Below are 11,813 nucleotides of genomic sequence, written 5' to 3' on the forward strand. Positions count from 1 at the left end.
TCTTCATACACTGTTCTTGGTCTGGAATCTTTCTGAAGCCTCGTCAGCACTCACGACCTTACTGGTCTTTCGAATACCAGTGGCACAGCTTCCAGCTTCGCAACAACCTGCAGGTCAGTACAACACAACAAACTGACAGCTCAGTAGTGGCACAGAGGTTAAGATTCAGCAGACATATTTTGGGGGACAAATTTCAATCCATAACAGAAACAGTCCACCTGAATTTCTCCTGGATTGGGGAACACTGATCAGGGAAAGGACATAGATCCGTGTGGGAGGGTGTCCCTGCTGGCAGGTGTGGGCTAGCCTCACCACATCTTCACATTATGCTAATAGAACACAGACACAGTAAGACACCAGTTGTCGAAAGAAAATTCAGAGGATCTTTAATTCTTTTTAAAACTTTATTATGAGTTGGTGATGGTTTATAGAACAAATGATCTATTTTACATTCAATAATTTATGCACATTTTGTTGCAACTCCCTCAATGTATCCTTACCCACTCCACTTCCTTCCTCAATGTATCCTTACCCATTCTACTTCCTTCCTCAATGTATCCTTACCCACTCCACTTCCTTCCTCAATGTATCCTTACCCACTCCGCTTCCCTCCTCAATGTATCCTTACCCATTCTACTTCCTTGTGTCCATTCTTCCTTCTTTCCTAACCTTTTGGACTTTGGCTTGAGAAATGATACCCTTTTAATATCATATATATGTGTGTGTGTGCGTACATATATGTATATATATATATGTAAAATGACAGAGGTGGGTCAGTTCTAGATCTGATGGGTGACTAAGAGCCTTAGTCATGGGGATACCACTCCTTGTCTCGTCTTCTTTATGAAAACTTAGAGGTTCTGGAAGGCACAAGGACAGATAAACAAATTGTGTATCACACAGTGTCTCGCAAGGCAGCTGTCTTACACTACAGAAGAAAAGAACCATGAACAAATTCAAGTCCATAACCACAGTTGTTGACACTTTGAATAGCAGCCCACTGTGATCTTAAAATGTCCAAATCCCAAGAAAATCCCCATCACCCAGTCTTGTGTCCCGTGGCCTCCTCAGATCTCATCTTTACGGGCTGTGAGAGACACCTCAGAACTCTTGGCACTGTCACTGACTGGAGTGGAACACAGATAGGAAACGGTCAGAGCCCACAGGAGATGAAACCAGGAGAATGGGGATTATGAGGTGAGGGGTGGTCCCATCTATGCTATCCCAAGGATCTAAAGGTTAGCCTCCCTCCCTCCTCACTTACTTGCAGCTTGGGCATATCTCCCTTGTTTTGCCCCTGAGGGAAGAAAGCATTCTGTGTGAGATTGGGGAGGAGACAGGACCACCAAATCCTAAAAGAGCTGGCTAGTCCAGGACTCCAGGGAAGTTTCCAGACCATGACTACAAAATCAGGGCAGAAGAAGGAAACTTAGGGAAATATGTGCTGACCACCGACCAGGCTCCCTGCTGGAAGGCTGTCTGCAGCAGGAACCTTCTGTGATCTTTGGCCATTGGGAATCAGGTATGCATCATCAGAACCACTATCTTGAAAGACCTGTCCTTTGTTTTCACATGTCCTTTATAAAGAGCAATTGTTAGCACACGGGGTGCCATATCCCTTCCATATCCAAGCCACTGTCATCGAGTCAATGCAGACTCATTGCTACCCTACAGGACAGGGCAGAACTGCACCTGTGAGTTTCTGAAATTGTAACTGTTTAAGGAAGTAGAAAGCCCTGTCTCTCTCTCCTGGAGTAGCTGATGGTTTAGAACTGACGATCATGAGGAGGACGTAGCTCAATGTGTAACCACTATGCAACCAGCATGAGATGGTAAATCTCTTAGCGAGATTTGAATTCCTCCTCGCCCTGGCACCTGCAGTGGGAAGAATCTCAGATCCCACCCCATCTATACCTGAATTGTTCCTCTTCCAGATCACAACCACAACCACCACTGCTGTAAGGACCACCGCTCCAAGGAGAATCAGGCCAATAACCCCCAGGAGGGGCACAGCGGGCTCAGTAGACAGTCCTGTAAAGAGAAAAGAGGTCTCTAGAAAGGATTCTGTTTTCCCTGGGATGAGGCTTCATCTTCACTCCCCTCCTTACCCCATCCCACAATGAAGCGCTCAGGCAGCCCCTCATGCTGCACACGGCATGTGTATCTCTGCTCTTCTCCAATGGGAACCACTATGGCTGCCCACTTCTGGAAGGTTCCATCCCCAGAAGGCCTGGTCTCCACAAGCTCCACATCCTGGATTTGGTCCTCCTGGTCCCGCTGCCAGGTAAGGGTGATTTCTGAGGGGTAGAAGCCCAGGGCCCAGCACCTCAGTGTGGCCTCTTTTTCAGAGATGGGGTGGCGAGTCACGTGTGTCTTTGGGGCATCTGAAAGAATGAGTCAGAACATTCAAGAACATTCCATTACCAAACAAGGACAGCTGGAGCAAGTTTTGTATGATCATCCTGAGAACGGACAGGGCAAATGGAGTTGAGGGTGGAATGTAAAACTTAAGCGCATGCTTGGACAGTGGATCTGGGACACTCTCCTCTTCCTTAGAGAGTTCTAGAATCAAGGTTAGTCAGGTCAGAACAAGACATCCAGGTGCCTGATGGGGAGAACAGAGAGTTCTAGTTCTGACTTGGATGGAAGGCAAGAAATTCAGAAAAGCTGGAATCAGATTTCCAAACACTTTAGGTATGATGCAGAGAACAAGGCTTAGTGGAGAGTCCCTGGTAGTTCCCAAGCTTGAGTCCAGGAACAAGTGGATCTGTTGATCAGTCAAGGATCGTCTATCTTTCTCTCCCTAGCTAAGCCCTTGCAGCGCAGTGATTAAAGTGGTTGGCTGCCAATTGACAGGTCAGCAGTTTGAACACTGCAAGCGTTTTGTGGGACAGAAGTCTATCAGTCAGCTTCTGTAAAGATTTATAGCCCTGGAAATCTTATGGAGGGGCTTATGCTAAGTTGGTGAATTAGGCAGACACACTAGTTAGGTCTTCTCCAACCAGGACATGAGACCATAGGAAATTGCTATGGATGATCATCCTGGAACTCTGAGTTTTGGACAGGAGGATAGAAAAGTGGACTAATTACCAACTATGAGAAGCTGAATAAAAGCAATGTATGGGGTGATAAATGGAACTGATGACAAACAGGACAGCAGCCTGATACTTGTCCAGGCTCTACTTGTCCAGGGCCACGCAAGTGACCACATCAGCAGCTGGAAACCAGAATACTTTGTTCTTGCCCTGTTCCCCACATCCTCCTGGTGACCAGAAGCATCATTAGCTCCCACTCTCACTCATCTTTCCCAGTTGCTGCTGATATCCCCGCACCCTCTCCTACATCACCCTGATGCCAGAGGCATGTGGTTGTCAAAGTCCTTGAGTAAACACCACCCCCATACGAAGTATGCATCCTCCACCTCCTTGGACCAGAAACATAAAGATTTAGTAAACACTAAACATTAGCAATGAAGGACATGATAAGACAATCCACTTACAACGTGACTTCGGTGCAGAAAAATACACAGAAAAAAGAAGTAGCACCACAAAGGAACACAAAGCAAATGACAACAATACATTTACACCTGTTGCTCACTACAATGAATAAAGAGTGAAATACATGCACCACTCAAGGGCCAGGGAGAAGTAAATTGATAATAAAATGGGATCTATTTATATGCTGTCTACAAGGGACACAATGACAAAAATAGACTAAAAAGCAAGGCATATAAAAATATATCAACCTAATGACAATAAAAAAGAGAACTGGAATAGCAATATTGATTTCTGTTAAAATAGACTGTAGGCAAAAACAAGCACAAGAGATAAGAGAGCACTGTCTGCATTTACTGAAGGCTAACTCAACCGAAAGGATATAGACATAATAAATATCCACGCAGCCAAAGAAATAGCTACAAAATACATAAATCAAACTTTAACAGGAATTGAAAAGACAAGTCGATAATAAGAGTAGAAGACCTTAATACAGCATTTTTGATGACAGACATAACAACTATAAAGAAACTTGACAAAGATATGAAGAACTAAACAGCATAATCAACAAACTCGACCTCATAGACATATATAGAACATCCTATCAACAATACAATATATCTTATTTTCCAGCACACATGAAACATTCTTCAGACTGGAATGAATATATATATATATATATATTAGGCCATAAAGCAAACACTAAACTACCACAAAGCTTCTTCTCAGATCAGAATGCTATTAAGTTAGAAATCCAGTAGAGAACAAACAAGTAAAAAATTAATTACACGAAAACTGAATAACACCCTGCTCAAAAACTATTGGGTAGTAGAAGAAATAAAAAAATGCAACAAAAAATCCCTAAACTCAAATTAGAATGAAATACATCATGCCCAAACCGTTGGGACACAGAAAAAAAAGTTTATATGAAGTAAATATAAATCTGATACCATACTCAGGCAAAACCAATCTGTAGGGCAATGTAAAGCAATAAATACACATATTAAAAATAAATGAGAACAAAATTCAACAATTAACCCAACATCACCAACAATAAAAAAACAGATATACAAAAAAAGAATCAACAAAGCTAGAAGTTGGTTCTTTGAAAGGATTAATAAAATTGACAAAACTAGCACAGGAAAAGAAGATGCAAATAACATGAATAAGTTATGAAATGAGTCACATCACAACAGAACTAATTGAAACAAAAAGGATAATGTCAGAATACTATGAAGAGTTGTACTTCAACCAATTTGAGAATCTAGAATAAATGAATACATTTCTAGAAATATATTACCTACATCAATTAACAAATGTTGAGGTAGAAAATTTGAGCATATCCACAACAACAAATGAAACGGAACAGGTGATTAAAAACTCTCAATAACGAACAAACAATAGTTCCTTCCCAGGTGGCTTCACTGACATTCACTGATAAATTCTACCAAACACTGAGAGAAGAGCTACATGACTTAGCTGGAATCCTAGAAAATATATAAGCAAAGAGTACTCCTGAAACAATTTTATGAAGTACGTGTAAATCTGATACCATACCCAGGCAAAACCAAACCTATGATTTAATTCTGACTCATAGCAACTTGATAGGACACAGTAGAACTGCCCTCGGGGCTTCCATGGCTGTGACTCTTTACAGGAACAGAAAGCTTCATCTTCTCCCTTAGAGCAGCTGGCAGTTTTGAACTGCTGACCTTGTGGTGAGCACCCAACAGGTAACCCACCAGGGTCCCTTAAGTGAGGCAAGGCAAAGACACCTCTTCAAAGAAAAGTTATACACCAGTAACCCTCACGAACAATGATGCTAAGATTCTCAATAAAACTCCAACCAATAGACGCCAACACCATATTAAAAAAAAATACATCTTGACCAGCTACACAAAGGTGCTTCAGCATCAGGAAAATAACCTCAAATTAAACAAAGGAAAGTGATCACATGACTAGATTAATTTACACAGAAAGGGTATTTAACAAAGTCCAACACCCATTCCTGATAAAAACAAAACAGGAATAGGAAGGAATTTTTCAGCATAATTAAGGGTATATGTACAAAGCCATGGTCAACATGATTCTAAATTGAGAAAATGAAAGCATTCCCCCCGTGAAGAGACACCAGACAAGGATACCCCTTATGTCCCTTTCTAACCAATGTTTTATTAGAAGTGCTAAGCATAGATATAGACAAGTGCTAAGCATAGATAAATAACCAGCATCCATAGTGGCAGAGAAAAAGTAAAACTGTACTTGTGTGTGGTATAATGCTATTCTAGAAAACCCCCAAATCTCAGCAAGAATATTATGGGAGCTAATCGAAGAATTCATTCAGTGAAGGGGCAGGGTACAACATCAACACACACTATCAAATACAACTTCTAAAGGGAAATCATGAAAATGATGTCATTTTTAATAGTTACTGAAAAAATGAAGTAGTTAGGAAAAAAATCTAACCACAGAAACAAAAGATATATACAAAGAAAATCACAGTACAGTGCTATAATAAACCTATATAACTACCATGCTTATGAATAGACTCAAAATGTCAGTAGTGCCCAATGTGATCTGCAGATATAATGCAACAGTGATCCAGATTCGTGTCAGTCTTTAAAGGAATGAAAAATAATCACCAACTTCATATGGGGACAAGAGTGACCCTGGACAGCCAACACACTATTCATGCAGGAGGCCCGATATTCCTGATCTCAAAGTCCACCACCAGCCACAGTCATTAACGCAGCCTGGTTACTTGTCAATGACAGTCACTTAGACCAATGGAGCAGTTTCGAGGAACCAGGGGTAATGCCATTGACCTCCAGACAGCCTACTTTTCAAAAGAGGCCAGAGTGCATTCTATGTGGATGAGAGACAGTCTCTGTAATAAAGGATGCTGGGAAAAGTGGACACAAATAGGTGGAAAAAATAAAATTGGACGCTTATCATATCTCACACCATATTACACAAATATATACACACAAATAACTGTAGTTGAGCAAAGACCTAAATGTAAAACCTAAAACCATAAAGATCATCACTGAACAAGCAGAGAGGATTTAGGGATTTTTGATACATGGCATAAATGCACCATCAAACATAACCAAAACACACCAACAGCAGAAGCCGGACAAGCTGTTTGGAACCTTCTAAAAGGTAGATGGTTACGTGCATCAGAAATTTCACTGAAAGAGTCTGAAGAGATTCAGCAGATGAGGAGTACATTTTGACAATAACTTGACTAAAGATTAATCTCTAAAACTCACAGAAAACTTCAACACATCAACAAGAAAAAGACAAATAATCCAATTCAAACAAAGCACAGCACATGAACAGGAGAAAACAGTCATTGAAGATGTCATTCAGGCTGCTAACAAACATGAAAAATATGCTGTCAGCATTAGCTGCTGTTAGACATGCCAATCAAAACAAAGGTGAGCTACCATGTCACCCCGCTTTAGTAAAGAAGTTTGCAAGAGAGAGAAGAAAAAAAAAACAACCACAGTGTTAGCACACAGCTCAGTTTGAAGGTGCTGTGTGTGTGTGGGGGGGGGGGGGCTGTAAGATAGATGTGGTGGTGATTGTACACATCCCCTTGATGTGATTGAACTGTTTAATTGTATGATATGTGAATTATGTGCCAATAAAATGGTTGGGGGTAAAACAGAAAACAAAGACTGGTGAGGATGCTGTAGGAGACTGTAACATACAAGAGAGGGATTAGTAAGACATGACAGGGACCACAGAGACACTGAGAGGAGCGCAGGAGTTAAAGGACACTGAGGTCAATACTGTTACACATATGATTCTGCAATTATGGACCTACGAGTAGATGCATGGAAAGACACCAAGAATAAACAAGTGTGGGAGGTAGGGTAGGATTATACCTACAAATATGGATGGGTTTGACAGAGGATAATTCTATCCATGTATTTAGCTATTCATGAATGTAGTGGAACATTCAGGGGAAACTTATGAAATCATTTTAGACAACCAAACTGTAGTGGAGCAAAATTTCTTAATATATATGAATGGGTATCCCTCCCCCACAAAATTACACTTGGAAGAGCTTTTATAGTATGCATTTTCCTGCTAGGTGAGCATCACGCAACTTGCTCTGAGTTAGTGGACCCAAGGTCACTGCCTGGGAAGGTTCTCTCTGTTCACAGTGGATTTTTTTTTGTAAGGGTAATTTTGCTCACACCTCGTTTTTTGTGATGGCCAATTTAAGAGAAGAGCATGCAGCTGTTAAATTTTGTTTCCTGCTCAGGAAAAATGCCGCAGGAACTGTTGTGATGTTGAACACAGCTTACAAGGACAGCACTATGGGGAAGCCTCAAGTGTATGAGTGGATGGGGAAGTCTCAAGTGTATGAGTGGTTTTCTTGTTACGAACAAGGTGAAATGTCGATAAATGACAAACCTTTCTAGATGTCTGTCCACTTCCTGAACAGACAAAAATGGACAGAAATGTCAACTCATAGTACGTTTGGAGTTCCTTCCACCAAGTCAAACTGATAATCAAGCTTTTTATATAGAGGTTCTAAAAAGATAGTGTAACAGTGTGTGATGAAAAAAGGCCGGATTTGTGGCATATGGGGCATTGGTTTGGACACCACGACAATGCATCTGCTCATGCAGCCATCTCAGAGCTCCAGTTTTGGGCAAAAAACAGTATGTCTCTCTTGCCCCATGCACGTTAGTCACCTGACCTCACTCCGCACAAATTCTTTTTGTTTCCATGAATAAAGTGGAACATGAATGGACAGTGATTTGACAACATAGAGGAGGTGAAGAAACAATGAGGGAGGTGCTGTCATCCATTCAAACAGATAAGTTTAAAAATGTTCCAAGGATGGAATTGCAGATTTGGTAAATGTGTTAAGTATAATGGAGAGTACTTTGAAGTTTACAAGGTTGTTTTGTTTTAAAAAATTACATAAATAGCTTTGGGGAAAATGTCTGTGTTTTTTTTGGAGGGGGTACCCCTAGTAGATCCTCTACCCAAGACTTTGTAACTCCCACTAAATGACTAGGTGGGGCTATTCAATAGGACATGTATAACCTTAATAGAGAGGACAGGTCAGTTTTCCTAACCACCCCCAACCTGGCCATCAGGATAAGCAATCTTTGAAGCAGAAACAGAAAGAGAAACCCCGAGGGTCCTGGGAGAAAAGCACATTCAAGATCTTTGTCTGAAGTGGCAGAGACCTCAGACACCAGAAGCATTAGAGACTGTGGCATGGACATTCAGAGAAGCAGTGCAGAGGCTAATGGGTACCTTTTCTTTAGCTGGTTGGAGACTATGGAACTGTGGAACAGAGCCACAGGTGGGCTGCCTTCCTGGTCCTTGGAGGCAAAGGCCAAGGGATCAGGAGGCTGAGAGGTTGAGGACTGGAGAGAGAGACTTGACTGCTGGCTGAGGAGACCAATGACTATATCGTTACTTCTTGCTGATCCTGACTTGTGGTAACTTTTTGAATCCCCTAATCAAGTCCCTTAATTGGGAGTATTGTCTGTGATTCCTGTGTGGGCATTACAATAAATTATCAAACCCAGCATAGAGGTGGAGTGGCATGGATGGTGTAAGGATACGTATCAAGGGACGGAGCATGGAGGCATGTCTGACTCTGGTCTAGTGTCAATGGAGAAGACAGGGGAGGTCAGCTATGTCCGCCTCCATTGTCATGGGTGGCACAAAGACCTTGGGGGAATGAGTCATTGGCCCGGGAGCTAAGATCTCAGAATATATCAAGATCAATTGGCATAAAAATCTAGAGGGTTTTCTTTTACATCCTATTTTGGTGAGTGGTGACTGGGATCTTAAAAGCTCAAGAGCAGCCACCTAAGGAGCAACTATTAATTTTGCTAAGCAAGGAAGAGTGAAGATAATCATAGACACATGGAAACCATGAGTCCATTTGGACTAGGAGGCCAAGTGATCATCATTCCGCATGACTTGGAGACCAGAAGAACTAGGTGGTGCCCAGCTACCACCACCAATTGTTCTGGAAGGGACCATCTTAGAAGGTCCTGCATAGTGTGGGAGAAAAAAAATGTGGAACTAAAAGCAAAAGTCATAAAAAAAAGCCAGGCTTCCTTGTCAGATAGAGATTGATGGAAACTGGACACGATGACGCTTAGCCTCCTTTCAGGTCTGGTAGTGAACTCACTCTCAGGGCTTGATTTTCAGATAAGCAAGACAGGTTTCCAAGGGAAACAATAACACTAGGAGGTTTGCACTACTTAGAATAATCAACCGTTTGAGGTTCAAAGGACAATGTTTACCGAAGGAAACAGTTCAAAAGGTTTCAGAAAGGAAGAGGAATGAAACTAGAAAACCGAGAAGTATGTCACCTTGTGGATAAGTGATGCTACAATGTGGGGACTGCAGCCAATAACATGACACAACACGTGCACGAAAATGGATTTGCCGGGTAGTCCTTCACTTCACAAGGGGAGAAAGCAAGCAAGCAGGCTAGCGAGCTTATAGAACAGGTCCACTCTATACTCTAGGGTCTCTATGAGGCAGAATCGAATGAAAAGGAGTGGGGTTTGGTGGTCCCTGAGAGACTGGAATCTTAAACGAAGCACTCCTCTGGACAAGTCACTTTCTGTCATATGATCCTGAAATCTGGGCTCCGTTCTCACGTTCCACACCCGTGTAGAGGAATCTCCTTGTGTCCATTCCATTTTTTTCTCCTCCGTTAGCAAGGGAAAAAACCATGGTGGGGAGATGGGTTCATGATTCAAACCCAGCAGCTGCTTTGGGTTGAAAGATGAGACTGCTCCTATAGATGTACACACCAGAAACTCTAAAGAGCCGTTCACTTTTGCCCCATCAAGAATCAGTTGCTATGAGTTGGAAATGATAGCTGTGGATTTTTGTTTTTGGAGAGGAAAGCAAGGCACACTAAAAGGAATTTAGTGGGGGCCCCCATGGCCCTTCTTACCTGTGCGCCGCAGCATCTCCTTCCCACTTTCCAAGTATCTGTGCAGCCACTCCATGAACCTGTCTTCCAAGTAGTAGGCCCTGTAGCATTCCGCCAAACCGTTCTCTTCCCACTTTCTCTTGGTGTTCTGAGCTGACTCATCAGCCGCAGTCCAGGAGCGCATGTCCTCATTCAGGGCGATGTAATCCTCACCATCGTATGCTCGCTGATTGTACCCACGGAGGAGGCGCCCATCGGACCCCATGTCGCAGCCATACATACCCTGGTAGGTGTGAGAAACTGGCCCCGCCCCATCATGGTCAGCCCCGCCCACAGACGGCCCCGCCCCTCTTGAGCAGCTCCACTACACAGCGGGCACCACCCGGCCCCGCCCTGTAGCCCTGCCCTGCAGCCAGCTCCGCCCCCGTTTTCAGCCCCGCCTTCGAGACCCAGACTCGCGCGGTGATTGGTCAGAACCTATTTGGTCCCACTCTATAGGAAACCAAAGCGATTCCCGGATTTGACTCGCTCACAGTAGTCGCTCTGGTTGTAGTACTCCCGCAGGTCCCGCAGGTACTGGCGGTAAGTCTGTTCCCGGATCTTAGCAAACCGCGTCTGCTCGTCCCAGAACTCCTTCTCCATGAGCTCCATCCACGGCGCCCGCGCCTCCATCCTCGCGTTTGGGACGTCGCTGTCGAAGCGCACGAACTGCGTGTCATCCACGTAGCCGACGACCATGAGATGGGGCTGCGCGCGCCCGGGCCGGGACACGGCGGTGATGAAATACCGCAGGGAGTGGGAGCCTGGGGGCGGAGAGCGGCTGAGACCCCGCGCCCATCCCTCTCGGTGCCGCGCCGGAGCCCGGGCTCAAGGGGCGGGGAGACTGGAGGGGTTCACGGCTCCCCAGAGCGTCCTGCGCCCAGGTATGGTGTGCCCTCGGTCCTCCCCACAAAGAAGTCGTTCCCACTCCCACCCCACACTCACCCGCCTGTGTCCGGGTCACGACCAGAACCCCCAAGTCCAAGAGCAACAGAAGGCAGGGCCTGAGCGCCATGACCCGTCCACTGGGATCCTAGGAAGCATCTGAGTCCTGCCCACAACACGGACTGGCAGTGACGATGATTGGCTCTTAGGAAATTAGCGCCCAATAGGAGCGAGAGGCTGGGAAACGTCACGTGTATCCAGGCCAAAGGAGCACACAAGTTTGGAGAGGTGGGAGTGAAACTTTGGGGAGAATGGGGAATTCCCAGCGCTAGACCTCATCACCCAGATGGATCTTGTCCAAAATCTTCTGAGGAGGGCTTGCAATCTCAGGACTTCAGTCAAGAAGCGAACCTTAAGTCACAAGGTCCTTAAAGCTTCTATTTCAAAAGAAAGTTCCA

At 44.0% G+C, this 11,813-nt stretch overlaps 1 protein-coding gene across 1 annotated transcript; it reads right to left on the bottom strand.

Moving 5' to 3' along the window:
- Window positions 1-385: 385 nt before the first annotated feature.
- LOC142427466 (patr class I histocompatibility antigen, A-2 alpha chain-like) lies at window positions 386-11,556 on the bottom strand. Its single transcript, XM_075532731.1, has 7 exons — window positions 11,416-11,556; window positions 10,965-11,234; window positions 10,453-10,731; window positions 2,109-2,384; window positions 1,915-2,031; window positions 1,265-1,297; window positions 386-1,126 (listed from the first exon to the last, which is right to left on the bottom strand). Exons 1-7 carry the CDS (start codon window positions 11,483-11,485, stop codon window positions 1,068-1,070), a joined length of 1,104 nt encoding a protein of 367 aa, XP_075388846.1. The 5' UTR covers window positions 11,486-11,556; the 3' UTR covers window positions 386-1,067.
- Between the last annotated feature and the right edge of the window lie 257 nt (window positions 11,557-11,813).

This window comes from Tenrec ecaudatus, chromosome 1 (genome assembly GCF_050624435.1).
Source record: "Tenrec ecaudatus isolate mTenEca1 chromosome 1, mTenEca1.hap1, whole genome shotgun sequence".
Classification (NCBI taxonomy): domain Eukaryota; kingdom Metazoa; phylum Chordata; class Mammalia; order Afrosoricida; family Tenrecidae; genus Tenrec; species Tenrec ecaudatus.

What these genes read in the sequence shown, in the direction of transcription:
- LOC142427466 (XM_075532731.1), bottom strand. Translation starts at nt 11,485, where the DNA reads ATGGCGCTCAGGCCCTGCCTTCTGTTGCTCTTGGACTTGGGGGTTCTG. An exon ending in CTACAACCAGAGCGACTACT is followed by an intron (nt 10,732 to 10,964) that starts GTGAGCGAGTCA and finishes GGGCGGGGCCAG; the next exon opens with TTTCTCACACCTACCAGGGT. An exon ending in GAGATATGCCCAAGCTGCAA is followed by an intron (nt 1,127 to 1,264) that starts GTAAGTGAGGAG and finishes GTTCCACTCCAG; the next exon opens with TCAGTGACAGTGCCAAGAGT.